The 18,992-nt window shown below is 39.0% G+C and overlaps 1 protein-coding gene across 1 annotated transcript in view; it reads right to left on the bottom strand.

Moving 5' to 3' along the window:
* Positions 1–1,802: 1,802 nt before the first annotated feature.
* Positions 1,803–18,992, bottom strand: part of C1H12orf42 (chromosome 1 C12orf42 homolog) — a 60,989-nt gene continuing 43,799 nt past the window's right edge. The window contains exons 2-3 of the mRNA XM_019732077.3: positions 5,594–5,971; positions 1,803–2,251 (exon numbers count right to left, since the gene is read on the bottom strand). Of these exons, the coding sequence (XP_019587636.3) occupies positions 1,803–2,251; positions 5,594–5,971 (827 nt within the window). The remainder of the gene's footprint in view (positions 2,252–5,593; positions 5,972–18,992) is intronic.

Below are 18,992 nucleotides of genomic sequence, written 5' to 3'. Positions count from 1 at the left end.
TGGCATTTCTCAGGATCCTTAATATGTTGCTGTGACTCGCTAAGAGGAAGCATGCTGAGCCCTATCTCTCAGACTCTCCATCTCACAAAGCATCTTTCTAATGTCCGTGTTCCATGGCACGTGCTTTGGAAAACTGCCTTCGAATATGATATGTCACATATTTCTCATCTTTTGCTTATATCCCTTTTCTCAACTCTGAACAGAATTGTTTCTTCTGTATTGTATTTTTAGTAAATCCACTATTTTGCACTTCAGGTAATGGAACCCATTTACTATATCAAAAATATTTTCTCCTCCTGAAATTAAATCACTTAATGCAATGATTTCTTGATCTAAAAAAAAATCAGTTTGTACTAATGCATAATTAAATAGGATATTATAATATCCCAGAATCAAAATTTTATGGTAATCTATGAGTTTGACCTCACTTTTTCCCAACCAAACGGCATGAAGTTGAACTTAAGGTTGTCATATGACTCTGGTGAGCAGATGCCATTATACCCTCAAGAAACCATAGCAATCAGCACTGATAACCTGTATACTCTTTTGCAATAAAATCATGTTATAAATAAATAAAAATAAATAAATAAATAAATAAATAAATAAATAACAGATTTATTATAAAATCATATTACTCTGGAACAAGACAAACTCTAAAGTTTGGGAATAACTTTTCTTCTTGAAAGTGCGTCCTTACTCCTAGAGGACGTTAATATTCAAAGAAATCAAATCATCCTCATAGGACTAAATGGATTCCCAAATGTTAATCACTTACTGGTTATAACATATCATTCCTATTGAAACTTTGATACTTAAATTTGGACTTGAGATTTGATGATAAGTCTCAAATTTAGGAAACGGACTTATCACCAAGTCTAAAGTCCAAACATATATTATAATTTCTATGTATCAAACTCTATGAATCCAAGCCTGTAGGAAAATTTCAAGGAACTTGAGTGTACCTTGTATATTGATGTATTGGTCACATTGATTTATATTTCTCTCTCAATATCGAAAGAAAAATAGTACATTAGAAAGAAAAAAATAAATCTATAAAATAATTTGATAAGGTCAGTCTCTATTTGCATCATGATGCACAGCCATGTTTAATTTAAGTTAACCAAAATCAAAAACAGCGCCTAAAATGACCACTTTGATAAAATATTCCCAAAGCTGCTCCCGGATTTTTTTTTTTTTTTAATCACAAATCAGAACATTCAGCATGTCTTGTGCACTAAACTTAGTTCCAAGTCTTTCAGAGCCTCAAAAGAAGATCCAGCCTCAAGTTACTGACATAAAAACCTTAACATAGCCTGAAGAATTCTCCTAGGCACCTCAGAAGTAATCAAATTTCATGTTAACTATTAAATTACAAACATTCACTTATGTTTTCCAAACCTCTGTTTAAAAATTCAAAAGGCCCTTAGAAAACATCCTTAAACCAAAGCCCAGGTTGGCAAGTGAAGCCATTTACCTGGGAGAGCGAAACAAAGAAGGGTCCTTGCTGTGCCTTCAGGCGCATTGGGAAGTGGCACACGATGTACCCCATTCCCATTGTAAGGCACAAATTCTTTGTGACACTTGGAGACACCGCAGAACAAAAATACTATTAGAAATGCTTCAAAAGGAACATTTTTGGCTGTGATGGAGACTTTTGACATTATTTATTAGGTTCAAAACTACTTCACAAAAGCCTAACAATGGTTCTGTGGAAACCAGTACATCTGAGGCCCTTTCTGTTGTTCTGGGCAGGCATTGATTTGAAGATGGGCAGCCCTCGCCGAACAATTCCCTCGCAGCGGTCAATGTAAGTGAGCATTCACCCCCGGCCTAGGAGGGGCCTGTGAACAAACCGTATGGAAACGCTGGGGTGGGCGGGAGGGGGGAGAAGACCAAGCCTTGATTAACCTCTTTGAGGGGAGATGGGTGGGAGCCCTGGCAAGCTGAGGAAGGGGCGCTCCTGCCACACTGCCCTGGAGGGAGGCGTCTGCCCTCAGCCCCCTTTTCCCCAGGGGATGAGGATGCTTGGGGAGCATCTCCAGTGCCATGGCAACTGTGCCTCTTCCCACTGGATTTCCGGGCACGCCCTCGAGCCTGCTTTGGGAATCTGGGTTTGCCAGAGGGCCTACTGTGGCTGCCACCCTCTCCTCCAGCTTGGCCTCTGAGGAACTCCAGGAGACCCTCGAGAGGGCAAAGGGGGTCTGGCTTCCCCTGCAGATACCGATGGCTGTAGAAGGCCTCGCAGCAGTACCTGGAGGACAAAGAAGGACAGGAGTGACACAGAATTGTGTGGAATTTACCCATCCTGCTAGGACTTGTGAAAAAAAAAAAATCTTCTCATAACTGAAAGTTTGAGAAATCAACACTTGCAATGTTCAACGAGAGGGGGAGGAAATGCCCTGACATTATCGTTACATGCTCCCCCACATTTCTTTAAGAAAATAAAATGCCATCTGTCCCTTTCCTAATTTTTGGAAGCATCCCCACCAAATAATTTTTACAGAATCCTCATAAAACTTTTTATTTCAGGGAAAACTGTTCAAAACTTCTAAAAAGACGGAACCAGAAGAATTGGTGACTAAAACTGGGCCTCAAATTCTAAATTTGGACAAAGTTTGTGAATAGAAAATTATTAAGTGGAGTTAAGTATGCAAAACAAATGGATCCACAGCCCATTTAGCCTTACAACTGATAATTTAAAAATCTAAGAGGCAATTACTTCATGAGTTTTATTAGAACTTTCGAACCAGCTGAAAATGAAAACAATTAGTGAATTAATATGATGCTGGGTCTACACATACATGCACACTAATAATAACAGATTTGATATTTTCTTTGTTCAACCAAATCATATATTCATATAACAGATGAGGTAATTTTTACAATACAGCCAATAATGTAAAAGAATATATATGTATGTATATATATTCCACCTGCATTTCCACATGTATATATATAATGTGTGTATGTGTATATGATATATACAATTTGAAGTTTTTACCTGAGAAATTCTGCCCATTGACCCACACAAATTAAAGTCTAATTTTTCAGTAGTTAATTAAGATAACTTACATGCTTTAAATCACTTTCTACACATTTTTACAGGCTTTGAACAGCATGGAGATGTCTAGAATATTTGGAACAACTTACAGGATCATTTGCAAATTTAAAAAAATATGTAAAAGGTTTACAATGTACATTACCTTCCTGACAGTGGGTGTCAAATAGCCAGTCTATCTCCGGGTAATTCAATTTAGTTCATCACATACTGTTTGTTCTCTGCCCGGTATGTATTGAGTATCTCCAATGACACACTCAACATAACCAAGTCAAAGAGCGAAACATTTTAATGAATCTGATTTCTCCAATGTGAGAATTATTTCCTGGAAATAAAGTGGGATGACCTTTCAATATTGCTACTTAAATAAAAGCTTTCAGAGAGCCCAACACATTGGCTTGTGAAAACTACATGCTGAATAGCTGTTTGTCAGTTTGGATTTCCAGCTTTGGCCAATAACCCATTCACTGGCGTCAATCATCAGTGTAAGAAGATTCCAGCACAGAACACAGACACAGCTCTGGAATTTGAAGCAACAGAATATAACCTAAACAGAATACTCTGTTCTCTGTCTTGAACCAAAGCACAGGAATTCCTTCCCTGAACACGCTTTGATAATGATGAATTTTGTAACAAACTGCCTTAGAGGGGCTGTGGCGTATAATGGAATAAACGATGCTTTGGGGCCAGACCATCATAGATTCAAATCCTGGCACATCACCTGGCTTAAGCTTCTTTGTCCCTACCTGACAAATGAGAATTGTATTACCTACTTCACAGGATTGCTAGTGGAATTGTTTATTTATGCATTTATTCATCCATTAATATTTGAGTGTCTGTTATGTGCCTGGCAGTATTCTAGACAATGGAGATATAGAAAGAAATGAAGCTGGTGATATCCCTGTACTTACAGAGCTGCCATTGTAGTTGTGGAGAAAGGGAATGGGAACAGAAGTAGACCATTAAATAAGAAATGATGAAATGTGTGTTAGCAGGTGGTAAATCATAAGGAGCAATATAAAGCAGGAAAGGTTAGGAAGACTCACATAGGTCATATTTCAGCAAAGACCTGAAGGAAAGGAAAAAGCAAACTAGTTAAGTATCTGAGGAAAGAACATGATAAAATGTAAAATACCTAGTACATAGTGAGTGCTCAATACCCATGAGCTGTTATTGTCATATTTAGAACCTTAATATAAAAATGCTCTGACCTGGAGTCAAATTGGAGGGTTTGAAAGCTGGTTCCAGTTCTAAAGTTGCAGAATCACTATGCGCCTCCAATTCTCTATCTAAACCATGGGAAAATAACAGTGCTTATCTCAGAGGGTGGCCATATGGATCAAAACTGAAGATGTGTGTTCAGATCTTAGCACATTGCTTTATACACAATAAGACAAAAAATGCTGACCAACCAGCATCCTCAGCATCCTGTCCTCAAGCCTAGCTTCCCAGAAATGAAGGAGTCTCTGATTCAGCATCTTTGCTAGATGGTCTCCCAGCCCATACTTGAACACTTCTAGCCCAAGGAGTATAGTCTCCTCTAGTTCAAAGAACACTCTCCTTTTTATTGAGTCAAAATATGTCTTTTGGTGAATTCCAACAAACTGTACAAACATTTGAGAACAACCCACCAAAAAAGTTCCCTTAAAAAAAAAAAAAGCTACATAAAAGCAGTCTGATCCTTCTTCTGCATTATAATTCCTAGAATATTTAGAGATACACATTATTTCCTTACATTTTCTATCCTCCAGTCTGAATATCAAAACCATAAACACCACCACCATCACCACAACAGCCATTCGTCCCTGCTATGTTCAGGACATTTTATATATATATATATATATATAAATATATATATATATATCAGTCTTCTAGTTACAATATCTCGTGAAAGCAGGATTTGTCATTAGTTCACAAATAAAAATACTGGGGTCAAAGAACATTTTTGGGACTTTATCATGGCTATAGAACTGAAACGGGAAAAGCCCGGATCTTCTTGGTTCCAAAGCTTATTCCTTCTGGTCCATTTCCTTACTTTTCATCATTCCTCCTGTTTGTGATTTTGAGACACTTCGTTATCATACATCTTATTCTGTGCTATGAATTCACAGCTTTCTTACCTTTAAAATGGTGATAATCACATGATCTGCCTGAGAGTGGTATATGAGGATTTCATTAAAAAATGTGAAATGCTCAGCGCAGTATCTGCCATATGGTGAGAACGTAATAAATGGGGGCTGGAATGACGATGATGATAATAATTATCATTATCATTATTATCTGGTACAATACCTGATTCATCAAATAGCTTGTTATCAACTCACACTTGTTATCAACTTACTCTCTCTAATACAATACTTGGCAACAAGTAGACTTCCATTAAAAACTGTCTGATACAGTTCTTATAGAACCTTCTAGGATAGGCTCTGCCCTTGAGTTGTAACTTTGCTGTTTATATTGACATTAAAAAACAAAATCTAACCAGTTGAAAAGACAGAAAAAAAAAAGGAACTAGGAGCCCAAAGTAAGACTTACCAGATGGGACAATATCTGTCTTGGAATTTCGAGACGGCTGGTCCTGAAGTCTCACATGTCTAATGATGTGTGTGCCTACAGCCTCCAGGTGTGCAGGGTATACTGAGTAAGACTGCATAGGCTTTTTTGTCATTTGTTGTTCCCAACACGGACGGCTCGAGGCCTGCTTGGGTGTTCCTCGGTCCCGCTTATTAATTTCTTGTCTGACAGTGAAGATCAATGTGGTCTCGTCCCATTCACGGGATGGTGCTGGGGAGGGACTGGTTTCTCCGTGTTTGTTTTCTTCGAAGGAAGCTACACTTACAGGAGGAGACCTGGGGATGCTGTACTGGCAAGTAGAAAGCTGTTTTTTCCATGCCACTGGCGTCTGAATCCTGTCTGGAAATACCGTAACAGGTAAACACATTAGTTTGAAAGAATATCACTGCAATATCACCTACTAAATTAATGACAGGAAGGATGGATCTGTGTTTGTTTCCTATTTCTATCCTCAGCAAACAAAAATGACAAAAAAGTCAAGGATCTGGGTGACTGAGTGGAGAAGGAGAGGAGGGAAGAGATGTGGAAAGAGAACAAAAAGACAAAATGCTTTTGTGGAGTTCAGCTATGTTGTAGGCACTATAAGAGGGCCTGGAAATATTGGTTATTTCATCCTCACAAGAACTATATCTAACAGACACTACTATTATATCCATTCTACAGGTCAGAAAGCTAGTTTGAAGCTTCTGGGTTGAATTGTGTCCCCCAAGAAGATATCTTGAAGTCCTAACCCTCTGCACTCATGAATGTGACCTTATTTGGAAAAAGGGTCTTTGCAGAAGCAATCAAGTTAAGAGGAGGTCGTTACACTGAGTGAGTGTGTGTGTGTGTGTGTGTGTGTGTGTGTGTGTGTGTTCGTTCCTGGTTTTTAAATGTTGGTAACACAGTCTTTTTTTTTTTTTTTAAATACAGTGTGGGCTACACAAAACATATCTGCTCTCTGAATCAGCACAGGCCACTAGTTTGCATCTTTGGTCCATGGTCAGCCTTATAAAAGTCACAGTATCATTTATCTCCTTTTATACCATCTTCATCTCAGAAAATGATTTTATAAATATTCAGCTTTGGCCATGAGAGTGCATTTGCAAGCTGTGTGCCTAAGCAGACTTTAGAGCTCTAGAAGTCTCAATCCCTCTAACACTTTAGAACGACTAAGCTCTTAATTTTAATTGATTGCCCCATTTCATTATGAAGCCCAAAATTTGAAATGGTAGACAAATGTATCAAGCTTTCCCAAATGCAGAGAAACATCTCGAGTCTTTCAAAACAGTAGCCCTGGGACTCTTGATCCCAAAGGAAAATCTACACCACCAGAACCAGTGACATTTAATTGGCCCTCATTCTGTTGTGCAAATATCAAGCATGGAATGGAAGCCCTGACGGTACTTTATACACCTTCTCATCCTAGAAATTATGGGTTGAATACAGGTTGAAAGAGACCTTACCACCCTCATCATCCACTTCTGTGTAGACACCTCCAGAGGCCTGAGTCCCACTACCTCTGCGTCAGATCTCATTGTTTATCAGAAGAGCAGATAACTAACTTTGTATTTGTAATATATAAGGCATATTTAGATAGATGATACATAGATCGATCAATAGATAGACTCTGAAAGTCGCCTTATCTATTGAGACAGGTGATGACTATATTTATTTATATAGTTATTTTACCAAAATTTGTTGATTTTATACCATACACTAGGATACTACTCCAAGGACAAAACATTCCTCAGGCTAACAGAATCAATCATTTTGAGACTAAACTGACCAGCTGATTAGAGCAAAATGGACTTCAATATGGAAACCCAAAGCCTCCCAGCTTCACAGAGCCCTGAAAGAATTTCAGGTTTTCTCTATGATACAACTATCAGGTTGCCTGAATTGAATAGAACAACCAGCTGTTCGGTCATTAAAAAGAGACAACAGAGACTGTTGGAAACGGAAGGGCCTTTTGCAATCTCCAATGGCTTCCAGTCTTTATTTTTTTAATTTTTTTCAAATTTAACCACCAAGATAGTGACAGAACTTGAGCCAAAATCCATTGTTCATGATTTAAAGTCCAGTGCTCTTTGTTAGTTTACATACCTCGTAAGTCTAATTCAGTATTTCTCAATCCTGGCTACACATTAGCCAATATCTGGCATGCTTTGAAAACTACAGGTATGTGGTCCCAAGACCCCAGTACATATAGTGTGTAACCCCCTCAGAGATGCGCAATCAGGGAGTCACTGGTCTAATTCACTCATCAGCGATTTCGGGTATTGTTATAAACTTTATTCAGTCCAAACAATGATGAACATGCTAGGACCACGAAGTTAAGGATGTCTTTCTCCTCAGTTTTACTGCTCTGTGGACAGCCTTCATTTCAGAATTAGAATTATACACCATCTTACAACTTGTATATTCCTTTGCATTTCATTTGCTTTCATACTAGTAAGCCCAGTTGAGCCCGACAAAAATGCTTCATCTCATTCCTTTCTTGAGGAAGAGACTGAGGTCAGAGAGTAAGCATCTTGTCCACACACTAATCAGGCATCAGAGAAGCTGGGGGCGGGACCCACATCTCAGCTTGAGAAGGTTTTTCGTTTTTCCACTACACAATCAGTGCCAGCAGAGCCAGAGGAAACATGGCTACCATGAACTGGGCTTGATGAAGGGAAGGATGCAAATGTCCACAATAAGAGCTTACAAATAGTGGGCACTGACCACTGGTCAGGCACTACCCTCCTGTTCATGCCTTAGCCCTTAGGAAATGTTATCAGCATTACTGCTAATGTACAGAAGAAGAAAGTGCACCCCAGGTTGAGAACTCTGCCCATAGCCCAATGACCAAAATCAGCTCCCATGAAAACCCACATTCTAATCGCTCCCCCAGGCTACCTCTCCAGGTGTTCACTCATGGAGTAAGTAAGGACCCAACTTTTCCCAATTGCCGAGGCACTGGTTTACTGGGGTTTTGTTTGTTCAAAAATTCTTCCCAACATTCAAGTTTTGCAGTTTCTTTTAATGTGCGGGCAACTTTGCCTCTTATATTGCAGTGCAGGTCTTCCATCTGTTGCTAATTTCATTCGAAATAATATTGTGGCAGACAGAAGATTTCAAGGTACAATAAAATAAACCTTGGAGCTAAATGTATTTTACAGGAGCAATTTGTCTCTGTTGAGTTGCAAAATAGCTCATGATAAATCATGGCAGATGCTGACTTCTTCATTGCTATTCATTAGAAAAAGACAAAGATGGTAAATCCTGCACATTCAACCCCTCTGAGATACCAGCGAGCAGGATGCCACACCCCTCCATACCCGCTCCTGGCAGCTATCCCTCAGTCCTTAACTTCTGTGTCTTTGTATCCCTGCTCTGTCTTCCCCACTCTCTTGGGCTTCTAACTCCAGCACGTTCATGTTATAAAAAGACTGGAGGCAACTGTTCTAGAAGGAGAAATGAAATCCAAGGATGATTAATTCCCCAAAGCTCATTTTGCTCTTTACTGCATTCACGAATAGGGACTAAAGCTAACCGAGTTCCTCTCCTGCATATCTGAAATCAAACGTGAACCTTCAATAGGTCTTTCATGAATGCTACAAACTCCAATGCACACTCTTTAAAAGCCTCCTGAGACCACATAATGGAGTGTAATGAAGGCTGCCTGCTCCCACTCACTATTTCTCCAATGGAGTGAGTCATTTTTAAGCTGTTGGGGTTGAGTCCGTGGAAGAGTCTGGGATGCATCAAGCCCTGAGCAGCGGTGAGCTTAGAGGCCAAGTGCACAAGCTCTGAGACCAGACTTCTTGGGTCAAATCTATGTTTTACCCCTCCTGGCTGTGTTACCTAGGCCAGGCTACACAAGTGCTCCTGGCCTCAGTTTCCCCATTCATAAAATGGCAATAAAAATAATACCTACCACACAGGGCTGAGATGCACATTGAGTTAATAAACAGGAGCTTAGAGCAGTACCTGGCACATTGGAAATGCTCAACAAGCCTTGGCTATTATTATTATTATTATTGCTATTTTTATTGAAAATGTGTCTTCCCCCCTCTCCCTCTGGAGCTCCTGAATGGCCTCTTTTGGCAATAAGGACACAAGTGGAAAATAATATATTTTCCATTCACTCAGTTTGCCTCATTTTATTCATGCCTTCATTCAACAATCTTTATTGCATGCCTACTATATGTCTTGCCCTGTGTTTGTCCCTGGGGATACAACAGCACAAGGCAAATGTGGTCCCTGCCGTCATGGAGCTTACAATCTACTGGGGGAGATGGCAAAAAGGTCAAAACTAAGGAGTTACAAATGGTAGATAGTGATATCAAGGGGAAAGTGATAGGCTGAGACAGAGAAACAATGAGTGGAGACCTGTGAAAGTAACATTTAATCTGGGATTGAACCAAAGGCTGGAAAGACGTTGTCATGCAGGAGTGGGGAGAAAGGGCATTCCGGCCTGACAAGGACGGACATGTGTTCCGAGGGCCATTAGCCACAGTGGCTGAATAGAATTGAGCAGGAGGGAAGGGGCAGGCAAGGTCTGGAGGTTATACCACGGGTGACGGAAAGCTACTAAAGGTTTCACATGGATGAGTGATGACAGCAACACTTACCTTTGAATAACTTCTCTAAGGGAAAGTGGGCAGAAGGGGACAAGAGTGGAAGCCAGTTAGAAGGTAGTTAGCAGTCAGCCAAGTGTGCAGTGATGGCAGCTTGGATGTGTATGGTAGTTCTGTATAGTGATTAAGAGCTAGACAATCTGGGCTTGATTTTCTTTATCTGTAAAATGGGGATAATGATAATATGGTTGATGGGAACATATAAATGAAATGGGCTTCTGGTTTCACTTCCAACATGGAAACAGCTTGGAAATTGCTATACCTATTCTTACAACAAGAAAGAGCTGAACAAACTAAAAATCAACAACTTTATTTGGGTCCAATAAAGAACTTAGTTTTCAGGGCAAAAGGCCATCTCAAAACCTGGAGAGACAGGTGAATCCAAAGAGTCAAACCAAGATCTGTTTACTTGGGGTAGAAGCCTCTGGAGGTACACGCTAGCAGGTGTGTTTAAAGGGTAATTTTGATGACTTGCTGGAACCTGGCTATAGACTATCTTGAGAGTAAGAAACTCCTGAGGACTCCATTTTTAGGGGTTCCCTGTGCTTCAGTGGGTTTTCCCTAAAAGAACCCCACCAGTTTCTCAAGCTGAGGATCTGAGAAAGGTCCCTTTGTAGCTCAGATGCAGGGAAGGGAAGGACAACAATTGTAAAATGTGCTCAGCACATTCTTCATCACAAATACCTATAAGAGCCTTGCCCCAGCTGAGGAAGGGGCATTTTTCCCACTCCAGCCCCCGTTAGCCTTCTTTTCTCACCTAAGGGGAAGTGAAAAAGCTAAGAAACACTTTTGAAGGTCATAGCCAGGGACATAGACCTACTAAAAGACTAAGATTTAGTCATAAGATTATAGACTGTTTCCTCTACCCCACACTTTATCATTACACAAATAAGTCTCCAGGGTGATAATATTGGATTTCAGTTGAAAGAGCTGCAAAATGCAGACTCTCTCTCAGGAAGAGTAGTCAGGAAAGCCCAACATCCAGAGAGGAGGCAAAAGGGAGAGCCCTGGAGAAATTTGAAGCCTCTGGCACTTGCAGCTGTAGCAAATATTAAACACAGCCCAACACCTAGCCAGATGAACATAAAAACCACACCAAAGATCTGTTTATCTCAGTTCCGATTACCTGATACATCATGCTTGGCTTTCAACAAAAATGAGGCATGCCAAAAGGCAAGAAAAAATATCACCTGAAGGGACAAAGCAAGCATGACCCTAACTCAGCTATGACACAGATGTCGGAAATGTCAGAGAAGGCATTTAAAATAACTATGGTTAGTATGCTAAGGTTTCTAATATAGAAAGTAGGCAACACAAAAGAGCACATGAGTAAGGTGAATAAAGAGATGAAAATTCTAAGAGAGAATAAAAAAGAAATGCTACATGATCTCACTTATATGTAGAATCCAAAAGTGTCGAACACATAGAAGCGGAGAGTAGATCAAGATACACCAGGGACAGGGAGGTGGGTGAAATGGGGAGATGTTGGTCATAGGGTACAAAGGTGCAGCTCAGGAATAAGGAATAAGTCTTGAGAGCTAATTGACAGCATGATGACTATAGTTAATAAAACTGTATTCAATACTAAACATACGCTAAGTGTAAATTTCAGGTGCTCTCCTCACACATACACACAAAAATGGCAACTATGTGAGAAGATGACATGTTAATTAGTTGACTGCAGTAACCATTTCACTATGTATATGTGTATCGAATCATTATGTTGTACACGTTAAATATACGCAATTTTTATTAAAAATAAAATACAGAAAACACAAAAAAGAAAGACTGCAGACACAAAACCCTGTGACAGAATTGAAGACTGTATTTGATGGGCTCATCAGTAGATTGAACATGGCCAAGGAAAGAATCAGTGAGCGTGAATATGTGAATATAGGTCAATAAGCACTCCTAAATGCAGAGAGAAGAGAAACAGAAAAAAAAAAAGAAAAAAAAAAGAACTATGGGACATAGTTCTTGTAGGACAATGAAAAAAAAAAAAACTATGGGACAATCTTATGTCACATGTACATCCTAATTGGAATACCAAAAGAAGAAAAAAAGAGAATGGGGCTGAAAAAATATTTGAAATAACAATGGTTGAGAACTTTTCAAACTTAATGACAAACACAAAGATCTAGGCAGCTCAGAGACCATAAAGCAAGGTTAAATGCCAAAAAGAAAAAAAAAACAATTACATCTAGGCATATCATATTTAAACTGCATAAAACCAAACACAATGAGAAAATTTGGGGTGGGAGGGGTGGGCAAGAAACACCTTAGAGAGGAATAAGGATAAGAATTAAAGTGGATTTCTCATCAGAAACCACACAAGCAAGAAAAGAGTGGAATGAAATATTTACAAAGTTTTGAAAGACAACACCAACCTAGAATTCTATATCCAGAAAAATTATCCTTCAATACTGAAGGAGAAATCTTTCTCAGATTAAAAACAGCGAATTCATTGCCCATAGACCTGATCTGCAAGAAATATTAAGAGAAACTCTTCAGGGAGAAGGAAAATAATATAGGTCATAAACTCAGATATACGTAAAGAAAGGAAGAGCTAAAAGAAGGAATAAATAAAATAAAATCTTTTATTTTTCTTTGTTTTAATTGATTTAAAAGATAACTCATTCCAAAATGGCCCCCTCTGCCCTCCGTTATGTCTCTTTTCCCTGCTTTATTTTTATTCAGTATAACATAACAATATATTACATATCTAATTATTTATAAGTTTAGTGTCCATCTATCCCTTACTAGAATGTCAGCTCTATGAAGGCAAGTATCATCTCTGAATTGTTTTTGACAGTATCCCAAGCACCTGGCAGGTAGTAGATCCTCAGAAAATTATCTTGGAAAGAAGAAACGAGTGAATGAATTTCTCACCCTCCAATGGATGCTCTTCAGCATTACAGCATTACCCTTCTCATCAACCTCAAACTCCCCTTCAGCAGACTTGTCTGGGGGTAACTACTTCACTTCTTTTCCCACTAGAATTGATCCATGTTGATTAGTTCACTGCAGTCACCCATTCCAGCTTTAGTGTCTTGTCTCCTACCAAGGTAGACAAACTAGTTCCATCTCAAACACCAGTACCCCGAATTGGTTGTGGCATTAATTTTTTGAAGAAAAGTTCTAGGGCTGTGTCTCAGTTCCTGGGGAAATTACAGATGTCTATCATGGATGTGAGACACAGAAGTGGCCATAAGAAGGGCAGGTTCTTCTCATAGGTCAGGTACTCTGCTGCCTTCTGGAGGGATGTTCTTTGTCCTGATACCACTCAACCACCTTTCTTCCTCCAGTAACGCGACACATGGAGTCAGCCTCTCACCGTGCAACAGAAGGTAACTGAAGAGCATTCAGATGGACTTTACTCTCTTCCTAGGACACCCCCTTTTCACCATGACACCACCAGACTTACTCAGCTGCACTTGAATCACAGACAACATCCAGCCCAGGGACGTACATGTGCATTGCAATGTTTTGTTTTTAAACTTCTGGGTTAGACTACAAATCATTGCAAACGTAAGGTATAATTTGAGAGCCAACACATCTGGTTTCTGGTGTATTCATTGAATGAATGTCTCCAGGTCTTAGTATTCTAATTTACAGAAAAATTAAAATGACCTCTAACTTGTTCTCCAGTCCTAACAATCCTGTGGGTTTATGAGGGTTTTTATTTTTAAATGTACTGAACATCTTTTTCTTTAATTACTTTATTTATTTTTTGAAACATGATGTTGTCATATGAAATTGATGTTTTGCAGGACAAAAATCGTCAAATGTAGGCAATATTATATGTTACAAAAGGTTATCATGCTTATAAGAGTATACATGACATATACACACAGTTTAAGGAAAACAGCCACAGACCTACCTAATTTCATTATATGAAAATCCACAATTTATTCATCCATTCTCTTACTGATGGATGTATGGGTAAAGTCCAGTTTTGTTTTGTTTTTTAATATTAAAAACAAGGCTGTTATGAATGAACGTTCTTGTATTTGTCCTCTGTTGTGCATACTCTAGTTTCTCCAGGAGCAGAACAGCCTAGTCATAGAGTATGCATATCTTCAACTTTATCACACAATACCCACTTTTTTCCAGAGTGATTTTACCAATTTACGCTCCCACCAGCAGTGAGATGTTGTTTCACATCTTTGCCAGCACTTGTTATTACTTGATTGTGTTTTTCAATTTTTTTTATTTATTTTTTTTTCCATTCTTGTGGGTATAAAACAGTACTGCATCGTGGGTTGTTTTCTTTGTGTGTGTTTTTTTTTTAACTTTTATTTATTTTTAAGTGTGTTTTTCCAGGATCCATCAATCAGCTCCAACTCAAGTAGTTGTTTCAATCTAGTTGTGGAGGGCACAGCTCACAGCAGCCCATGTGGGGATCGAACCAGCAAACCTGGTGTTATGAGCACCACTCTCTAACCAACTGAACTAACTGGCCATCCTGCTTTGTGGTTTAAATTTGTATTTTCCTGATAAATAATGAGCTTGAGCATCTTTCTTTCCATCAATTCTTTAATCTGAATTACTTACAAGCTACAGAACTCTGGGTTGAGTTTCAGTCCCCTGCCTTTCTCCTGCCCTCCATATTCTAATCAGCTGGCGAATAGTGAGTGACAGAGCCCTGGAGGAAACAGTGGGGAGCACTTGGATAATCCACAAAAATATTTATAGTTATTTATAAATAAATAACCAGGAGTTGACCCTCAGGGATTGTACTTGTGCAATTCAACTACCATGACCCAGTGTAATATTTCATGTCTTGCTAAAACTCTGGCCAAGCACTATTTTGCATGCAACTAAGTACTTGGACAATTCTTTCATCTGAGTGATTAGCTTATTTCAACCACAGCTTGCTTGAGACACAAAAGGCCCATGCTACCTGCCTGTGGTATCACTCCAGATGGCACCTTAGCCTTCTGACATGAAATGGTTTTCACGTTTCTCACCCTTCCCCCTTGAGGATGTGCCGTTTCTCAATGACCCTTTTTAAATGTGATACTAAGATTGGAAAACATTTTAAACCACATCATTCAATAGCATATACTCAGGAAAGCAAACCTTCATTACATTTATTCTGTAGGAAAAAAAAAGCAAAAGTGTTTTCACCTCAAGCTAGAGAACACGAGAGAAACGATATCTTTCTCAAATTATTCTGGGAGTAAATGATTCTGCTGAATAAAATCAAGGAGAAGGGTGGAAAAAAGTCACACATAGAGTAAGGAACAATTGAAAAAGGAATCCAGGCTACCCCCAACCCTGGCCTTTGTGGAAGGGATCACTGGAGATCTATGTAGATATTATTTTGAAATTTAGAGCTTCAACTTGTATGAACATGAATACCCATGCTGAGTTTTTGCATGCCTCTGTGAAACAGAAAAAGAACCCTACAGGCCCTATTCTTGCATTAAAGCAACACACTGTGGAAAGCCTGAAAATAAACCATCTATGCTTGATTAATTAGGTTTGTAAGTATTGTTTCAGAACCAAACAATATTTCTAAAGATTTCAATAGTTCAAAGATTGCCCTATGGCCGTCTGGCCAATACATCTTCTAACACATGCAGTTTACAAGCATTTTTCTTCCCAATATGTTGTCTTTGGTTGGTGCGACATTGTTTGGGTGCAGGGCTATTTGGGTCATAGTGGTTTTCTCCCCTGCACAGCAGTGGTGCTGAGCACAGCACTTTGACCATACATCTTCCATGTCATTTCCATCAAAGGCACATGATACTTCCTGGTGACCAATCGGGAGTGGTCCAGCATCCTAACAGAGGGCATATTGGTAAACCAAGCTTTCTTAATGACAGCCATTGTTCAAAGCCAACAAAAGGGAGGTCCTGAATATTAACATGTGGCCTTGTGTAAAGGTCACCAGTATGGCACATCCATCATATTTCACAACCGAGAAAGAGAACTTTATAAGTTCTGTCAGAACCTACTGTTGTCCAAATAAATGTACTGGGCTGACAGCTGACACCAACAAGGCAAATGATCTTGAGTGATGATCTCCTCTTTTAACAAATATCCTTTCACTTCTTTGAAGGAGCAGCAGACACTATGAAGAGAGACCATGCTTAAGGAATATACCTCGAGGCCACAGGGGTTTAGAATAACAAGGCAACCCAATTAAAATATTAATTTAATGACATGTAATCATTAGACCAAATGGCATCTCCTTCTAACAGGCAGAACTTTCTACACTGAAAAGAGAAATCACTGAATGATCTTAATGGTAAAGAAAAGTCCATGAAAATTCTAGCCATAAGATTTAGACTAACACAATAGGCATAAAAGAATTCAAAGGCCTGGGTTTGCCGACAACCCTGCATCTTGGCTAAGGTCATTCTGACCTTACTGTCATAATCATGGGGGGCGTGGAATGAGAGAGGAAAAGAGAGTTCTTTTTAGTTCCTTGGATACATCATGCTCTCATCCTCTCGCCTGACATTCAGACATTTTCTTTCTATCTGGAATGTTTTCCACAGTCCCTGTTCCTCTGACCAATTTTTACTCCTTTTTCCCTTCTTTTTCCTTTTCCCTGAACTGCTTAGACCCTTCTGCTATATGTTCTCATAGTTCCTTGAACTTGCTTTATTATAATACTTGCTTTATCATAACGCTCATAACACCTGAAATTGCTTATTGAATTATCTTGCTTCAGAATTACTCCCAACTCCATGAGGAGAGGAAAAGGGTATTTCAATGATTTCATCATTGTACGTGTTCCATAAACATTTGTACATAAATAGTAACTTCTAATAAGAAAACAGGATGAAAGTCTGAATTCATTGCCTCTTGACTTATACTAATTTCTGGTAAATAAAGGGATTCCCATGCACATGATGGAAGGATTCAGCATTGGAGCAATTTGCCTTTGCTGTACTATAGTTACCAAGTAACTACAATACAGTCTCATCAATTCATACTCTTTTCAGAGCAACGCATAATCAGACAAGAATAGAAAGAAGGCAGGTTTTGAACTATCTTTAAAAAGGGCATTGCTAGGCAAAATAACAGTGTACATATCAGAGAAAAAGTCGCCCAAAATAATGGTGGTTCAAAACACTCAGCCACTTGTCTTGGCATTGAGTCTTCCTCTCCACCTCTGTATATTGACGCCACTTAGAATGTCCTCCACGTGGAGTGTTGTCTACCTGTCCACATCCTGTTGGCCTTTAAGGCCCAGGGTAAGTACCACTCCTTTGGTGAAGTCTTCATGCTCATGCTCACAACACTCTCTCAGACTCTGAATGGCTCATTTCTTTCTGCATTCTCACTGGACACTGACCATGTTGCAATTGAAAGTCTTAGATGAGTACACATTTTTTTCTAATTGCACACATTTTTTCTAAATAAAAGCACTAACATGTGAAAGTACTCATTCTAAGTATTTAAGAAAATTCTTACAAAAAATAATCTCTGTTGCTGATGCTTTATTAAACTTATACAGCAATCATATTTTTTTCTGTCTGTGCAGTCACATGCACACGCACGCGCGCGCACACACACACACACACACACACACACACACACACGCACTTTCCAATGATCCTGTGGCTCTAAGTGGTTTAATGAGAGCTTCCTTATTATTAGATTCCTTCCTTCAGCTACAATGGGAAAATCATCCAAAATGGTACCCTACTCCCAGTCCACAGTGACAGGTCCAGGTTTGTGCAATTGACCCAAGCCTGAACAATCATTCCTTCAGTGGATTTTTGTTCTTAGGACCTAAGAGACCTCATCTCAATTCCTTTCTAGAGGGAGATGCTGTGAAATATGAGCTGTGAGTTATTTATTGGTTGGATACCATGTTTTCCGTCTTCATTGAAGAAGCTCCTCTGAGGAAATAAAGATGACATGGAGGGAGAATGAGAGATACAAGATGCAGGATCCTAGGGGTTCTCATATTTCCTGGTTCAGATCTTCCCTGAAACTTGACTCACCCCAATTTCCATTTCTTTTAGGTATATAAGACACCTCTCTTTCTGACCAATGTAATTCAGAATGATTTCTATGATGATTACTCAAAAAAAAAATAGCTTTAATAAAACTGCACTTTTTTACACGTTAAAACTGGTCTCTCCACCACAAACATCTAAATTAATAAGAATGATATTAGGTTCATTTGCTATTTCTCTTAAATAAATGGAGTGCTTATAAAAAAAAAGATTAAATAAGCTGTGAAAGCTTTTCACCCTCATAAATGTGGTGAAATTTATTACCATTTCTTAATGAATTAAAAAGATAAGGCCCCAGGTAACAATAATGTGTAACTGTACATTTCCTCCTGAAAATATTGCAATTATGCATTATAATATAAAATATGACTCAGTTCCAATTTATCTGTTCTACTTTATAGATGATGAAGAAATCGGCTAAGTTAAGAGACTTGTCCAAGGTTGCCCAACTCTTCATTGGTAGAAACAATCTTCTGGGCTTGACTTAAGGTGCCAAGCTCAATGTCTAGTTCCCCACGGATCCACGTAGCCACTACATCTCTTCCATTTTCTTTTTCCCCCAAATGCTTGAATACTGTAGGGATTCTTGAAGCTGAATTCTACAACCTCTCTTTCTGACTTAGCATAGCTCCTAGTCCTCTCTGCCTCTGTTTCCCATCAGTAAGAAAGACAGAAATAGTTATTATATTCATGCAACAAAAAGGAAATTAATGGTTGATTAGATGCCTGTTCAACACACTGAGGATGAAAACCAGTCTTCATGGTGAATTATTG

This window comes from Rhinolophus sinicus, chromosome 1, assembly GCF_057876585.1.
Source record: "Rhinolophus sinicus isolate RSI-liver-muscle chromosome 1, RSI-T2T, whole genome shotgun sequence".
Taxonomy (NCBI): Eukaryota; Metazoa; Chordata; class Mammalia; order Chiroptera; family Rhinolophidae; genus Rhinolophus; species Rhinolophus sinicus.
The sequence above is the reverse complement of the archived record's forward strand: the minus strand, read 5'-3'. Positions and strand labels throughout refer to the sequence as shown.